This window comes from Pterocles gutturalis, unplaced genomic scaffold, assembly GCF_000699245.1.
Source record: "Pterocles gutturalis isolate BGI_N339 unplaced genomic scaffold, ASM69924v1 scaffold12186, whole genome shotgun sequence".
In the NCBI taxonomy this organism is placed as follows: Eukaryota; Metazoa; Chordata; class Aves; order Pterocliformes; family Pteroclidae; genus Pterocles; species Pterocles gutturalis.
Window position 1 is genome coordinate 37317 of NW_010105634.1, and position 17640 is coordinate 54956.

The 17640-nt window shown below is 41.1% G+C and overlaps 2 protein-coding genes across 2 annotated transcripts in view; one reads left to right on the forward strand and one right to left on the reverse strand.

Moving 5' to 3' along the window:
* TP53BP2 (tumor protein p53 binding protein 2) overlaps window positions 1-9033 on the forward strand; it is a 32860-nt gene extending 23827 nt beyond the window's left edge. The window contains exons 14-18 of the mRNA XM_010087473.1: window positions 680-819; window positions 1418-1551; window positions 2292-2458; window positions 5512-5711; window positions 8349-9033. Coding sequence (XP_010085775.1) covers window positions 680-819; window positions 1418-1551; window positions 2292-2458; window positions 5512-5711; window positions 8349-8390 — 683 coding nt within the window. The 3' untranslated portion in view covers window positions 8391-9033. The remainder of the gene's footprint in view (window positions 1-679; window positions 820-1417; window positions 1552-2291; window positions 2459-5511; window positions 5712-8348) is intronic.
* A 1694-nt stretch (window positions 9034-10727) lies between these two features.
* The window catches only part of LOC104471956 (calpain-2 catalytic subunit-like), a gene marked incomplete at its 5' end in the record, with an annotated part of 23363 nt that continues 16450 nt past the window's right edge, over window positions 10728-17640 (reverse strand). The window contains 10 exon segments of the mRNA XM_010087474.1: window positions 10728-10751; window positions 11370-11428; window positions 11909-12025; window positions 12467-12545; window positions 12838-12906; window positions 14032-14096; window positions 15206-15263; window positions 15807-15872; window positions 16673-16709; window positions 17528-17640. The exon segment at window positions 17528-17640 is cut by the window's right edge and continues 40 nt beyond it. Coding sequence (XP_010085776.1) covers window positions 10728-10751; window positions 11370-11428; window positions 11909-12025; window positions 12467-12545; window positions 12838-12906; window positions 14032-14096; window positions 15206-15263; window positions 15807-15872; window positions 16673-16709; window positions 17528-17640 — 687 coding nt within the window.

Sequence of the window (17640 nt, forward strand, 5' to 3'; positions counted from 1 at the left end):
CATGAGTCATTTCCATTCATCTTTGCTTGGACATCTGTCAGAAATTTACATAGCCTTATGAATAGTGCTTATTGCTGCTGCACAGCCAGCTGGGGAGAGCGCTGAGCTAATGCATACGTATTCGTACAAACTCAGCTATAGAAATACTTGGTTTCCAGTATCACAGGGAGCATCTAAAGCATTTCTGCACTTAGTTTTATATTCTTTCCAAAACCATTTTCCATAACTCTTTGTGTTCCTGCTAACCTTTGCTAAACTTAGGGAAAATGTTAGGAACTTAGCATCGGTGCTTAAAAAGTAGTGTGCTACTTGGTTTGTATAATAGCTTTAAGAGCTAATGCTAAAATGGTCTCAATAAAAAAAAAAAAAAAAACTGCAATTTTCTTCTTGATCTTCAGGGATTTGGGAGTTGTATCATTTTGCTGATCTGTGTGACCGTGGTGACTTCTTTGAGCTGAATAGTGACCTTGTCTAGAGATAAAGGCAGAGATCTTTCATAACATGCCTGACCTACTATATTTGTAATGTGTCAGGGAACTGGTAGAAAATACTCTAGATTTCTTATTAAACAATGCCTTAGTTGGTCATTTCTGCTGTCATTCCCAAATAAGCAATTGTGTGTTCTTGTTCTTCCCAAGAAAAAAAGAGTCTGTCTGTAACTTGTGTTACCTTTTCACAGGGAAAAAGAGGACGAACTTGCGTAAAACTGGCTCTGAGAGAATTGGGCATGGAATGAGAGTGAAATTCAATCCCCTTGCGTTGCTTCTGGATTCATCTTTGGAGGGGGAGTTTGACCTTGTGCAGAGAATAATTTACGAGGTACAAATGCTAATTTGTAAGAGAAGGAATAGCAATCCCAGTTTGAACTGGGAAGTCGCAGCTTTTCTGGACTGGGGAAGCTGAAATAATAGTGCACACTGTGGACCTGCCCTTGAGGAGATAAGTCGTAACAGAACATGGCCACTTGGAGGCTGATTTTAACAGTGTTAAATCCACACTGGGTATTTAGCATCAGGACTGTAAATGTTCAGGAAAACTTTTTCCTCATTTGTTACGCAGCGTTTCATCCCCCATCTGGCACGTTATCAGCTAATTTGATAAGCAAAATCCATGTGAGTTTTACTTACAGTTAAATAGGCAAATATCAGAAATTTGTTATAAAGGCTTTTCCTGACTTCTCAAGATACTGCTTCTCTGAACTGCTCTAGGTTCTCACTGTTAAAAGGAGGCTCCAAGCTTATGTGTGAGTCATCTTGTGAGACTGATTACTGCTGTAGTTTTCTGCCTGTTGCTTGGGTCCTTCATAGAAACATGTCTAAAAATCTTAATTCAGAATAAGATAACTAATTTATATACATGAAGAGATGTTTATTGTAGACGGTCTCACCAGAATGTGAATGGCTCCTTTTCTGAACAGGTTGAAGATCCCAGCATGCCCAACGATGAAGGGATCACTGCGCTGCACAACGCTGTGTGTGCTGGGCACACAGAAATCGTGAAGTTCCTGGTGCAATTCGGTGTGAATGTGAACGCTGCAGACAGTGATGGATGGTAAGGCTTTAAGCGGTACCTTACAGATGCAGAGAGCTTGGGGGCTGATACAGGTCCTTCACAGAGTCTCCTCGGTTCTTTGTCCAATACTTGGACAACTTAAAAACAAAACAAAGCATAAAACCACAACCTACAAACTAGGCTTGTAACTGATAATGGGTTACAAATCCTTCTCACAGGTAGCTAGGGAGCTTATTTACAAAAGGGTAGGGGCAGGGCGCAGTGATTTTACTGGGTTTGGTTGTGGTTTTTTTTTTTTTCTTTTCTGCCTGTAACAAGTGTCTAAGGCCCCAGACTGAATAAAGATGCTTGCTGTCCCTCACCCTCAGTAGTTATGCCAATTACCTGCGCTTCTCGCCAAGTCAGGTCTTGAAGTAATTGGACTGTAAGAGGCACGAGGTCAGGAGGATTTCTGAGTGGTTTTTCAATATTGATTTTTTTAAAAATTATTTTTATTGCCTTAATGTATGTTCTTAAAATGTTAATGGATTATAAAAAGGTAGCATAAGTAGAGATACATATGAAAACCCAGCCTTAGGACTTAAGCAGCTGTTGGTAACTCCTGTTGTCTGTAAAAAGCAATTGCTCTCAACATCCTGGGTTAAGTACTGGTGGGAAGCCTTCAGCGATGCACTACCAGTTGCTGGAGGTCATGCCTGAAGGTGGTTTGCCCCAGGAGTCTGTAAGCACTGCTATGAGCAATAAAAGTAATGCATCACCTTTTTCTTCTTGGCTTGCAGGACCCCGTTACACTGTGCAGCATCTTGCAATAACGTGCAGGTGTGCAAGTTCCTGGTGGAGTCGGGTGCAGCGGTATTTGCGATGACCTACAGTGACATGCAGACGGCTGCAGACAAGTGTGAGGAAATGGAGGAAGGCTACACACAGTGCTCCCAGTTCCTATACGGTAGGTGATGACAACTGCATTGAGGAGCACGCTGGGGACTCACCTGGCACTTTCTGGTATGGTTTTGGATGAGGAGTGGTAAGCTGAACGCTTATGTTGTGTGCCCATGCCTCGAGTTTCTCTTGGAGAGGTTTTAGCTTCATGTCACAAAATGAAGTCCCTCAAGACTATAGTTGGAGCCTGTAGAGAAGATCTGAGTAACTAAACATTTCCCTATATTAAAAACCTTGAAATTAGTTAAAAGCATGTGTCAACAAATACATTAGTGTAAGGTGATGATGAGCTGAACCTTACTACATAAATAATCTTTTACATAAAACCAAGAGTGTTACGGATATCTTAGTAGGCAGTTCAGATCTGCTACCTGGTGTTTAAGGAATATTTCCTAATGTGCACTTTAGAAACAAGAAAGGTAAAGAAATTAAGGCCAAGTTTCTGCCTTAATGAAGGTTAGTAAGCACTGACTTTGACTTTTCTGGCTTTTTTTTTTTCTCTTGCATTTAAAAAGAAATGCTGTGTTAAATTTAGATTTTATTCAAATAGTAAGACTACAGGGAAAGTATCTTTTAACAGAGAGGATTAATTCTTTCTAGGGTATGATGAGTATTAGTAAATGAGGTTTTAAATTACTCTTCTGTATGTTTTGTATGTAGTTCTTGTCCCCTAGGCAATTAGCAGCTGGTGTGTCATCTCTCTGTAAGAGTCAGAGTAATAGCAATGCAACATGGTGTAAAAAGCTGTAATACAGCCATTCTGTTTTTGTGGAACATGTGAGATCTGAGTTTCTATAAGGTGCTCAGCCAGCATATTTCAAAACAGTCTGTCCAGCTTGAAAACTGTATCTCTTGGTGCCAAGTATATAATTTTCCCTATGAAGGGAGGGAGCCTATTTAACTAGCATCGGAATCTGTGGGCTAAGCAAAATTCCATTTAGTTCTGTATCCAGACTCTAATGGTGGTCATCAACAACAAATGCCCAAGGAATACTGTAAGACTAGATTAATATTTGTCCAGTATTTCTTACTGGTTTTAAGAGGTGGTATCTGTGTTGAATAGGTCTTGAGAGATTTCTTCCAGGAATTTGTCTTAATTCTTAAATTCAGGTAAACAGCTTTATTATATACAGCATGAAGAAACATTCTTTTTGTTTTGGTTTTTTTTTGGACCCACCATCTAATGATCTCACTTTATACTCTGTTTTCTGTTGAGTTTGGGATTTTTTTTTTTAATTGAGATAGTTTTCAGTGGGTCCTGAAGGGACTGTAAGGCTTTGACTTACTGCCAGCTTTTCCAAATTGAAACCACTGAAACTAAGCAATCTATTGATACATTGGCTGTTCAGCTATCAAATTTCCATATTGTTCCATTAGGAATTAATCCTGTTGCTAAGACTGTTTCTGATAGCCAGTGAATGAATTTCTTGCTTATAACTGTAGGAAAAATCCTGTTTCTTGCTCTAAAAGGAGTTTGGGCATGGTGTATCTTTTTGTTTCCAGAACAGATAGTGCATTAAAACCTGCCCCTCTAAACTCATCTGCACAGTGAGAAAGCTTGGTGTAATTAATTGATTCACCTAATCCCTTTTTATTGTAAATGATACACAATACTGAATATCACCGACAAGTACAGGCAGGTTGAAGTAAAACCGCTGGTCCTTTAGCATTGATTAAGTGACAAGTCTGATGGTGTTTAATTATGTAATTTTTCCCTTTCTAAGATTTAATGTGTGTGTTGTCTGTAAGAGCATGTTTGCGCTGCTACCCTGGTGTGCCTGTTACCACTTTTTTAGAAGACCTGATCCATTGAACATGAAAGCAGACAAAGAGAAGGTTCACACAGTGCTCAGTCTGACCTTCCACATGGGTGCAGAGCACAGCTTTTGCCAAACCTTTAATCACACCAAATGCAAAGCAAGGGAAGGGTTTCTATGAGCAGAAGGAAGCATGCAGTGAAAGTGATTTAATTTTACATGATGAGCTGGTATGCAGAAATAAAGAACTTGATTTGAGCAGATGCTTCCTTTAGCAGATGTAGGTAAGAATCCTATACAATAGAGGGTTGTCTACTTTCTATCTCTTACCTATTACAAATCTTGCAATGTGATGTGCAGTGTACTCTTTGCTCCTGGCAATACCAAAACCAAACAAAAAACCCAGTAGGATTCAGTATTTTAAAATGGAATAATTACCTAAGAGAAAGGTTGTACAGCAGTTGATTAAGATACCTTTTCCAGTTTGCTGCTTAGAAGCTGAGGCATGTGTACAGAAAGAATAGCATTTCATCTTCGGCTACAGCTGTAAAATGAGCAAGTTCTAAATAACATCTGCAAGGCGTTGGTCCAGAAGCAATTTAACAGAATTGTGTTTCTGAAGTCAGGGTTTAAAAAAAATAATTAAAACTGTGGCAGAAATTAAGAACTGCTGAGATAAGTGTTTTGAGTTAACCAAAAGCAGCTGGTGCATAGCAGACAAACCTTTCAGGTATAGGTCTGAGATGCAACTTGTTTTAAAGTTCTGGAATAAAGTGGCATGGGGTGGCAAATGATACCTCAGCCATCAGAATTACAATGGTGGTCAGCATCAGCAGGTATTGCTATCATCTCCCTTAGACAGAAAGAGATTAATCAACTAAGAGTAAAAACACATGTTTCTTGCTCATCACTTAGGTGTAGGAAGTGTGAACGCTAGCATGAAAATATAACCTTTTATCAATCAGTGCACCTCTCCCCATTTACCTCCTATTTTTTAATCACACATGAGGAAGGAATCTGTCTCCCCTGTGCGAGGGCTAACTTCACAATGCCACCTGCTCCAGGACTGACTCTCAGCAGGCTGGTGACAACAAGGTGCTAAGTGTGATAGGAATTGAGGTTGGGGGGGGTGGGGTGTATGTGGTGTGGTGTGGTGTCTGGTAATTTTTTTTGGCTCCCCTGGACTGGTCATCAGTAAGAATACAGCAGTCTTTCCAACTGTTGTCTTTTTTTCTTGTTTTTTGGTGTTGTTTTTGTTTTTTAAACATTTTTATTGAGCTGCTCTGTGGTTTTAATGTTGCAGGAGTCCAGGAGAAAATGGGGATAATGAACAAAGGAGTGATTTATGGACTCTGGGATTATGAGGCTCAGAATGACGATGAGCTCTCAATGAAAGAGGGAGACTGCATGACAATCCTGCGCCGGGAAGATGAAGATGAAATTGAGTGGTGGTGGGCACGGCTGAATGACAAGGAAGGCTATGTTCCCCGCAACCTGCTAGGGGTGAGTCCTTGATATTTCCCGAGTCAAAAAACCCCACCCCACGATGTGGAGTATACACAGCATTATTCTTGTGCATTTAGGTTAGGTGCAATTTCAAAAGTCAAGAGGAAGGAGGGGATGTTCTCTATTTGTTCATTGGGGGAGTTGAATAGTTGGGCAGAATGGGTTAACACCCTCTGTTAACCTACCCAACACTGATAATATTAACAGGTGCATAAACAGGTATTGCCACCCTGCTGTACATACCAGGTTCTAATATGAACCTTGTCTCACCATCTTAGAGAAAAAGCAAAACAAACTTTTACCTGAACATGATGTGTGCATAAGGTTTTTGTTGAGCATGTGAACAGAACTAGGTTTCCCCTCTTTCAGCAAGTGATAAACTGGCACAAAGGGCCTTAAGAACTGAAACTTGTATGGAGAATGAGGCAGGAGTCCTTCCCTGTCCGGGTGTGCACAGTGCACCTTGTGATCTGAGATGGTTGCACAGAGAGTTTTAAGACAAACACTGCAAAATCCTATGGTGAACTTTTTTCCCAGTGTTGAAAAAGAGATCCCATTGTCAAATAAAGGCAGATCTTTGTTTTCTCTTATGGTATTCAGGTAATATTTAACCATATGTCAAAGGCCTTAAATGAATGGCCTCTCCTTTCCTCATGACCTTCTGTACTACCTCTGTTATTAAAAACAACTGTGTACAAATAATAGATACTTCCACCTCTGTCCCTATATTTCTCCTCATGGCTGAGTTGCTCCAAAGCTATAGCAGATGGACATGTGTATAAATTCCGTTAAGCGTTCTTCTCCATATCCAGTTGCCTTGCTGCTGGAGATAAGAGATTCTGCCAATGCTAAAGATTAACTGCTGTGAATTTTAGCTGATTGATGCTTGAAAGAGGCCAAACCTCCTTCCTCATGCAGATAATCCTTACTCTTAAATGGGTTAGATTTTGCAGAGTGACTATATCTAATGCAAAATCATTTTTCATTTCTGTATCACTTTCAGGTCAGGCCTACCCACACTGTACTGTCAAATTTTCCCTAACATAGTACTTCTCATTGTGTGGTTTTTATTTTTTTTTCCTTTCAAATGTAAACAATTTAAATTGAGAGCAGCCATCAGCCCTGCACAGCAAGGTCAGAAATAGCAGCATTTTTTTTTTTCCCCCTGCCCCAGGGTGAATTGTGCTCATGCTGCTACTTAAGTGTGCACACTCAGCCTGGACACAGGTGTGTAAGGACAGGAGGAGCACCTGTGCTTCTGTAATAAAAAGCACAAGGCAGTGCAGCTTAGACTGGGGATCACAACTCATCTGTCTAAGCACAATGCAATCCGAACAGAACCTGTGCAGGAAAATACCCCAGCCCAGTATAAACGGTTAGGCTCTTGTGTCTGTTCAGTTGTGCTAGTACTGTGAGTGGAGCATGCTGTGGTTATTCTCAAAAGCAATTACTGGACTCTTAATATAGCAGCTGAAATCCAGGCTAAGATATTCAGCAGAGAGGAAAATGTTTGGTACTTTGAGATATTCTTATATCAGGTTGTATTTTTATCATAGGTGCTTTATCCTTTTGCAGTTAGGTGCAGTGAATAAAAACAAGGATGCAATTATCTGCATCAGCACTCTGCCCTTCTTAGTGACTCACCAGCTCCCTAAGCTGTGTGAGAGCTCTAAAACAGAATGCGAGTAAGATAATGCTGTCAAAATACTGACTTAATACCGAACAAAATCTTTGAACACTGTCAGGTGCTATGGTGCTGTGACTGCCTGACTGACTTTATCTCTGCCAGTGGTGAAATCATAGCAGGCTGAGACAAACCTCATGGGTGAAGTTGGTCTTCTCTTAATTGTTTGCTGACCATGAAAAAGAAGAAAGCCAGAGGCTGGCTGAAGAGAGGCAAGGGCATACTTAGGAGAACTTTAGCTGAGAAAACACAGGATATAATGTAGACATGCATTGCCATTTAGAGCATGGAGGATTCATCTTTCCTAAATGCAGGAAGTGTTTCCTTCTATTTTTACATGTCAGTAGCCATGCTTTGCACAACAGCAGTTGCTTCTAAAGCCCTTTGCAAGTGGACATCAAGAACTTCCCAAGCATCTCAGTACTCCTGCGTGCTGTGTCAAATTTAACTGGCCACCCACCATCCGCGAACTAAAGCCCAGCTCCTGCCCTTCTGTGGTCCTTATGCAGCCAGATGTTTCCAGCTTGCCCAAAGCTATAGACCTGTAAAGTATTGAGAGAAAGCAGCACAGACTTTAGCACCTCTCCATTTCCTTTCTAAAACAGGGAAAAATTCCATAGTTGATTGAACGCAAAGGTCTTTTGACTTACAAAGCCACATGCTTTTCCTAGCGCACCCAGCAGGGTAGAGCTGAAGGTAGAGCATTACATGCTTTTCAATGCCTGCTTTTTGTAGTGACATGGTCAGTATTTTTAAAGCTTGCTTAAGAATGCTAAATTTATATTTGTTAGTGCTCTGGGTGTTTTTTTTTTTTTATAAACATGTTTTTGCTACTAGAGATTACATTAGAATTGTAGTACCAAAGAGAGGTTTTTCTTTTTTTTTTCTTTTTAAAAAAGTGACCTTTTAAAGCACTGAAATTTTAAATCTCATTTCTCTTTTACCCTCAGCTGTATCCAAGGATTAAACCTAGACAAAGAAGCTTGGCATGAAATACTACAGAAGCCAGATTCTTGAAGTACTAATCATGGATGACTTACAAAAAAAAAATTCATTTTGTGTTGGTTCCAATATCATGAGACTTATTTCAATGACAATGTAATTTGAAAGCTATGAAGAATGTGCTTTGAAAACAAATGAAGGATTGATGCATTAGCAAATGGATAAGGGCATTCTACAAGATGAAATAACGCTTACAAGCAAATGAAATTCTGCTGCCTTTGGTCTAAGCGAGCCATTATGTTCAAGTACCCACTCTGATTTCTTCAAACATGGCAGAAAGGAATTTCACATTTTTCTGCATTAAATACAAGGACCTTTTCCATTTACCATTGAAGGAATCATCATAAAACAGACAATTTGGCTTTGTCCAAATGTAGCCCAAGGCTTTGTGGAGATGGGAGAAATTAAAATAAAGTACATGCACAGCACCCCAATGCTTACTGCAGGAAGCAGAACATTTGTTAAAGAAGCTAAACTGAAGTGCATCCTGAACAGTGACAACCACGTGACCAATCCATTAAGCAATAACTTTCAAATGCTGTAGCATCTTAGGAATTCCATGTATTCAAAGTATTATGTGCTGTAACAGACAATGTAGTTTTAGATTCCTCTTTTTACAAAGAGCATCTTGTATTTATTGTATTTTTTACTTTGAAAAACTAAGTGTAGAAACTTTCTGTAGTCCTTGACAACTTACTTGTTTTTACTTGACTGTGATATCATTAAACTTTTGTCTCCTCTTAAGCTTTAACTCTGGGTATTTATTGTCAGGTTTTTAGTGCACCATCTGAAACTGTTCACAGTAAGACACAGGGCTGCTGTATGTTATGCTAACATTCAACTACTTTCTGTTTTAAATTGAACCCGTCCTCCCACCTTTGTTCAAGACAGTCTTTCTGCATTTAAAATTAAGCTGAATCTGTTAGCTGCATATAACCTTTGTTAACCCTAAAAGCTAAGGGACATACATAAGAAAAAAACTTGGTACAAGTATTTTCCACATAAAGCCTTTTCCATAGAACTATCCTTTATCAAATGATGATTCCCAAATATATAGATATAATGAATGTTATTTAATAGAGATGATAAAAATCTTACCTTAAGGGTGCACTATGAAGTGCTTCACTGCCTCACCCTTCAGGCTCATGTCTTCCTAGGAGGTTAAGTCCTTACTGCTTTCTGAAAAGGTGCCCATAAATACAAGAAATTGTTCATAGGAAGGAGGACACAATTCCTCAGGTGGGTAAACTTAAGTCAGCAGTAGAGAGAACTCCAGGAATCAGCAGTCTGCTCATGTTCACAGCCTCATGATTTTAAGAGGTTGGGGACGGGGTATACCATATCTATTACCTTTCTTAGAAACATTTAGTTTTTCAAGCATTGAGCTTTTAAAGTATCAGACTATTCAGCATTTTGCTAACTGACACACAGCCAGAGTGTCTGTCAGGGCTTAGTCAGCTCACGAATGCTGTTTTTACCCTTTAAAAGGCAATGAAAACTCTGCATATGCTCTGTGATGAGCTGTCTCTAAGAAAAAATGTGCTTATTTGCAACAGGAATAACAGTCTTGAAAACTTTATTTCTACTGTTTTTATTTAAATACTTACTTTCTTGTATTTAAAAGGAAGATAAATAAGATACAGGAAATCAACATTCCAGTTGAGAGCAAGGGCTTTCTCTCAGATGAGTCTCGTTGCCAACAGCTTCCTGCTCCAGGCACAGCAGTGGTCAGGAGCGAAAGACTTGTCCTTCAGATCAGTCAAACATGTACTTGCTAATCAAATTTTTCAAAGAATATTTAACCAGAATAATGCTGGGTCTTGATAAAAAACACACAAGGGACTCATATCTTACCTAAATACCTGTATTCAGAGATCTGCAATACCATCCCTTTTCTAGTTTCAGCCATGCTGGAGGGAGTGGAGCTGGTACTCAAAAAGTAACTAAAAAAAAAAAAAAGGTTACTCAAAAAGTTACTAAACCAGACTGTCAGGCTATAATGAGCTGTCTTCCAGAAGGCATGTAAAACACCTTAAATACAAACATAGTAGCAAAGCAGTATTTTCCAAAGTTGCACTGAGGATTTATACTAAATTAAAGCTGCTGTACAGAGTATATATAGAGTAATAGATAGAAACTCTCAGATGCATAAAATGAGGTTGCAGAGTCTTCTGTTGAAGTAGCTCACTTTCCTTCTTGTAAGTGTGTGCAAAATTTGGCATGTATAAGTTAAGGCATGTTCATGTTGGGATATTACTTATATATTTCCTTGATTCTCTTCACCTGATCTTGCTCTTTTTGAGGAGGCTTGAGCTGATGGCAGTGGCTCAAATGACAGTAAAGCACAGCCACTGTAGTGAGAGAGAGGAAAAGGGCCCAAGGTTAAGTTTAGTAGAAATAGCAGTAGCAAGAATGCATGTTCCCATTTCTCTAGCAGGAGGAGGAAAGTCTATTGTTGCAAGAAGTAATTTTAAGAGCTTTCCTGAATGATTTAAATTTGCATCTCAATTAAAAGTCAGAGTTTTGGGATGATTTGCACATTCCTCATTTAGGTCCAGAAATAAGTTCTGTTCCAGTACTAAGGAAGTCAAATGTACGTAGGAGGGTAGTTTTCTCCTAACTTAGTCCTTTCTCCAGGTGTAGAAAGAAGCAGACATGGTCAACAGTGTGAGTCACCACTGCACCTATGTTTTACGCTCCTGTTGACAGAAAAGGTAGCGAAGAAGCCTGCATACAGATCAGCCAAAATTACTGCCACTAAGTGACAAGTGGCATTAGGTTGAAGTAAGCTGGCCTGGGTGTTATACAATGTGATGGAGGCACAGTTGAGCTCCATGAATCCAGCATATATGTGAATATATACAACCAGCTATAACTGGTCAGAAGGGAGCAGGACACTCTCTACTGTTAAACCCTTTTTTTCGGGGGGGGGGGGGGGGGGGAGAAAATGTAGAGCTAAATGAACTTACATTAACAAGGTTCAGTTCTATTGTTCCAGTTTTTTCAGTATCCAGTTTTCTAAACATTTCTGTGGTAGAAGAGAGATGAGAGCAAGGATGAATATACGGACTAATGGTAAAGCCTTCCCCTTCCTTGTACTTCAGGATCAAAAAGGAATTTAGTCCCGCAGTCTAAAATTTGACGGTGGTCTCCACCCCAAACCAGAAAGGGCCACGCTGAAGTCACTGCATGCTCATGTGCAAGAATGAGACCAAACATTTTTAATGGTTCAGTCTGAATTAAACACTATTTCTCAATCTATGAGTGTTTTTTTTTTTTTTTTTTAAATCAACATTGAGTTTTTTTGCATATAAGACTGTCTGGCTCCAGTTCAGCAGCTTGACCTAAAAGGCTGATTCCTACATCTAGGAGGAGCATGCAGACTGGGTTGCCAGATTTATAGCTCAGCTTTGATGTTGCTTTGGTCCCAGTACAAAGTCTTCCAAATAACTTATTCTGGACTTGAAAATACAAAGCAACAGACTCTGATTATGAAGCATGTACTCACTGAACAAGGTTTCCAGCCGAATCAAACACCGGACAAAGTTATCGAAGTCAATAATGAGGTCTTCATCAGCAAAACGAGCCACAATGATTTGATGTAATTGGCAGTTCAGTTTGAACCCTAGAAATAGCATTAAGGATTAAAAAAAAAAAAAGAAGGTGACAAAGAAAAAATAAAAAGCAAAAAGCTCTGACCAACAAAGAAACCCCAACCTTATATGCTGCCAGAAATTCAGTTAGCTACTTTGGGTTAAATTCTCAAATTTTAAGAGTTTTTACTCCATTTCAGAAGCTCCCAACCACCACTCCAGTACTTGGAGTGATCTGAAGTTGTGACTGGATGACGCGTGTTGTTCCTGCTGGGTGTGCTCCCACACTTGTGCTCCCATTTCCCGGGGACACAGCCAATTGCTCCAGCTAGTGGTCATTCCCTGGGCAACAATGTGGCTGCCTCTGGGAACACAGGATTTTTCACCTTATAAGTGATACACCGGAGACTAGTGAGCATCCATCAACCCAGCCTGAAATTGATATAATCCTAAAAAGAGACCAATATAAATACCTGCTTGTTCCAGTGCTCTCCTCATCTCATACGAATTCATGGTACCAGATCGATCCACATCAATTTCCCTGTAAATTTTCTGCAGAACACAAAACCCAAAGTCAAAACTTGCCAATAATTTAAAGCACACTTGGGCTTTCATCAAACATTTTGAAATGCAGCCTGCATGTTGCTTAGGAGTGTTTGCAACGTTGGTCTGAAGGAGCAGGTGCTGCGGGACTGAGGACACAACTGCATCGTGAGCTGAAGGAGAAGTCACTGTTCAGTCACACTTGGGAAGTGTGACTATACACACTGTACAAGGCAAATCAGCCTACACTGCCTCTACATTTGATTGCACATCCTCCCAAAAAAGGCTGCGTCTCTCTCACCTGGTATTTCTGAATCTTTGTCCAGAGGGTGTGGAATTCCTTCAGTCCCAGTTTACCGCTCCCATCGTTCTTGTTTGAGTTAAGGTAAGCTCTTTGGAAGGAAGGAAAAGGGTTTCCTCTCCCTGTGCTGAGTTTACTTACATGCACAGTTGTGACAATACTTAAAGAAAAAAATTACTATTAAGGATGCAAGTCCTCTCTGAAGGACGCATCCTGTTGAATACACAATTGTTGCCCAAGATGTCTTTCTAAACCAAGAAGGTGATGTATTAATGTAAACTATAATCGATTCACAAGCTCTTTCTGCTCCTCCTTTGGCAGCTCCATGTCTTTTCAATACACGTATTAAACAGCCACAATGATGCTGTTTTGTTCTGCATCGTTGGTTCAACACCTGCAGTTAGAGGAGCATGAGTCTTAAGTCTGGATCATAAACAGGAAAAGCCACAAGCAAGCCTGCTATTTAGAGAACATAAGTTCTTGCACAAACAGCTAACAAAAGAACCTGCTCATTGCATTGCTCCCAAAAACTGCTAAGGACTCCTTCCAGGCTGCCGTATTTTACACCAAATTATAGCAGAGCATCATTCTGTTTTGGTAATTTTCCCTTTTTCTGACTATGCAATTCAACTCCCACTGAACAGAAAGCTGAACACAACTATTCTTAGACTTGAATCCTTCACCCTACACCTCTGCCTTTATTCTTAGGAGTAGAAGCTCCTAAAAGCCAGCATACTTGCTGGCTCCTGAATTTGTTTCCACCATTTTCTATTTGCTAAGTCCTCATGGCTTTATGATGCCCTTACCAACTCCAGCCAGATAACAGAGCAGTGAAATGCAATGTTCAAACACTACAGCCAAGGCACTCCACACCATGCTGACAGCCGGGTGCCTTTTCCCAGCACAAGCATCACTTTGTCCCCAGCTAAAATGAACACACCACAGCCCGGAACACTTTCATGCAGATGCTCCTGTCTGAAAACGGATTTTCCCGACCGGCTGGGAGAATGTCTGCACCATGGTCAGCAGCAGTAGTGAGGGCTAATGTTTTTATTCCAGGGAACCAGGGTAAAACCAGCTTCTGCACCTCTGGAGTCACTAGAACGTCAGTATGGACTTGCCACTGCGAAGACAACAGCTCACCTACTTCAACACAGGCAGGAGAATACCATCTAGAACAGCCTTAAAGGATACATCTAACAGGTCAACCATTATTTTGCATGTCTCAATGCTAAAGCCATCAGATTTAATATCTTGGCCTGTAAAGACAGAGCAAAAGAGAGGATTGTCACTGCATGCTGTACCACAGCACCTTCCTAAACAGCTCCTGAGCTCTGTAACCAATGTATACACCATGCTTCCGTGTCACTGGTGGCTTCCTTTGCAACTGGCAAGATGACTTTTTCATTTTGGTGTGGTTTTTTGCTTCTACATAATGTGTGCTTAGTGCTCTATGTTGTTTGTGATCTACACCTGCTAGTTGGTGCTGGCTCCTGCTCTGGGATTGTTAACATCATCTGAAGCCTTTGGGATCTCGCAAGCACAACACAGCCTATGGAGGATGCGGTGCCTGTGTACAGGTAACCCTACAGATCCCTCAAACGCTGGATGGGAAACAGTTGCCTTATGTTGCTTAGGTACCTGCTCTGAGGTCAGCCATGACTTCTGCCAACTCCTTTGCATCCAGTAGAGCAGGAAGCAGTGCTTACTTAGACATGTGGTCTGTGGGCTCAGGGCTTGGCAGCGAGGGAGAGCTTCAAGTGGGAGGACAAGAGTGAGAATTACAAGGCTCTTGGCAAAGGACCATAAGATGGTCCTTGTTTTGCACACGAGAGGGACGCAGCACTTAAGCAGGCAAACGGATGCTCATAAGCAGCCCTCTGGTTTCTTGGCATAGAGAGTCTTAGGGTAAAAGTTAGCTGTGATGTTTCTTCAAGTAAACAGCCCAGTTAGTCTGGTTTGTAGGTGTGCTACAGAAACAAGAGACAGAGCTAAAGCCTTCCTGCACTTCTTGTCTGCCTGCAAAGACAAGGGTGGACTTTTGTGGACAACGTGGACTTGTGACCTATGGGGCTCAGTGGTAGGTAGCTTCACGCAAGGGAAGAACAGCAAATCAAGCTTGGTAACCAGCAATACACCAATCCTAACTGCCTGGTGCACACACAGATACAACACAGTCCTGGATACCTGGCTAAGATTTCACTTTGAAAATTAAAGAGACACCTACTTCTTGAGCACTGCTTAATGGAAAATAAAATAATGCAGAGCCACGTTTGACTCTGCCCAGGTCAGTGCTGCTCTCTGTGCTCTCACAGCCGTGCTGGAAACATGCTGGTGGCCAACTGAAGATGCAGTTGGAAGAACTTACGTTTAGCCATGACTTTGTTCAAGATGTTGCGCAGTTCGAAGGCGGAGATCTCTGCATCCTATGGAAAAGAGGAAAACAAGTTGTGAGCTGCAGACACCATCTCATAAGCAGCCTCCAGCTACTCCTTTGGGCAAGTTGGCCAAGTTCAAACATCCCCTCCCGTTCAAGTTTCCCTTGGATGGAAATGCAAGTGGTGCTCTCTCCCCAGGAGCATCACCAATTCCCAGGCATTAGCACACCGGGCTGTGGGGTCAGCCCGAGCCCTCGGGCAGGCAAGAGCAGCCTAGGGAAACAGCCCAGCCCTCATCGCCTCCCGGAGGGACCCATGTGCCTGCACTAATTACTCTGCCCAAAGGACAGAATTAGGGACCTGCAGAGATAAAAGTTGAGCCTGCAGTTCAAAGGGAGCAGAGATTGTTTGCCATGAGTGCCCACAAATCCATTGTGTAAGCAGACAGGTAACAACACGGATTTTTGCATGCAGGGTTATGCATATGCTTGAGATCTGACTCAGCACAAAAATTAACTCCATCCTGGGGGAGGCATCTCTCTTACCCACTCACCCATGTTACCAGTAAGATGTTAATAGAAAAATACTCACACTTCCTGCTAGCTGTCCAAAAAGCTTTTTGAAGCTGGGTTCAATGTCATCTTCGTTGATCTCAGTCTAGGAAAGAGAAACAGCAAATATACAAAGGAGGAACTTCTCTGCCCAAGAAGGACTCAATGCATTTTCCTGCCCCTAGTAAAACACAATTTAAATAGCAAAGTTGAAGGTACAGAGTGCTTTTATTTTGATTTTAATCAGTTTTATTTTCAGGGGTGCCTCAAAATACTGGCTTTCCAAACACCACAGGAATTAAGAACTTTTGCAGCAGCTTTTACTTAAAAAAAAAAAGCAGCTTTTTTTAATTAAAAAAATCACAACCAGATCCAGAACTTCACTGCTACTACTATTACTACTGTTGGACTAGCTGTCTTCATTTAAAGAAGAGCAGGCAAAATGTAGTTCTCATCTTGAAAAAAAAAAAAAACCAAAAACCAAAACCAAAACCCAAAACCAACCAAACAAAACCACCCACGAAATCTATATGGAGTGGCAGATGCATTCGTAGGCAAAACATCCTCAACCCCAGCGAGACTAAACATATGGTGAGCTACTACTTCCTCATGGAATCAACGTCACTTGCAAAAAGTTACCTCTGCAGACAGCACCGGATCCTGTCTACCTGGGAAGCCCAAGCTCACCAGTCTGGATAAGGGGCAACATGTCTTTACATTATTGCTTATGATGTTTCTGTTTGCTGAACATTCAACTATGGATAATATCCAAAGATCTGTTTCCAAAGTGGAACAACAGTTCTTGATAATGTCTACAGAAAAATGCTGCCCTGCCCGGGGAACAAGCACTCCAACCCTATTTACATATGAACGAAATTATCTCAATTTAAGATACTTAAGATTTACCTCTTCAAAATTGGCTTCAATTTCATCATCTATAACCCTAGAATGATAAAGAAATTGATATTAAAACCAAAGCAAGTCACTTTTCTGATTCTCTTGCTTCAGTTAAAGAGGGATTCTTTAAATTATGAGAATGAGTGTTCAAAGCTCAGAGGTTACTGGATTAAATCAACCATCAACACTGCATACCACCAGTGAAAGCAGTATTTTGACAGCTACAGCAACAAGAGTTTCAAAATACATTACAAACTCTGCAACATCCTGGAAAACCACAGACAGGATTTCGGGTCAGACATAACCCTTTGGGTCACTTGGTGCCACTGCCTGCAGATCTCTGCCCAGGACCAGGCTCTCAGGTGCAAATCAAACTTCATCTAGTCACTTTTTAAAATTTTTCTTTTAAAACAGCAAAAAGTGAGAGCCCTAAAGTCACTCGGACATGCCAGGCTTTCTTCTCTCCACAGACCAACCTGTGCTGTGGCACCCAGCTGCCTACAGCCCAATAACCAAAAATGTCTGCCCAGGTAGGACTCGCAATAATAATAATTAAGAAGAGTAGATTTAGATTAGATATTAAGAAGAAAATTTTTCACTGTGAGGGTGGTGAGGCACTGGAACAGGTTGCCCAGAGAAGCTGTGGATGCCCCATCCCTGGAGGGGTTCAAGGCCAGGCTGGATGAGGCTTTGAGCAACCTGGGCTAGTGGAGGGTGTCCCTGCCCATGGCAGGGGGGTGGAACTTGATCTTTAAGGTCCCTTCCAACCCAAACCATTCTATCATCCTTCCACACCTGCAAGAAAGACCAGAGCATGCCCATGTCCCCATACTACTCTCCCCTGGTTACAAAAAAGCTACTTACGTGGAGTTTGCATTTTTTTCAGAGAAGACTCGCAGACAGAAATCCCCATTCTTGTTGGGTTCAAAGGTCGAGGGCACAACAATATATTCTCCTGCAGGGAGCTTGAACCGGTT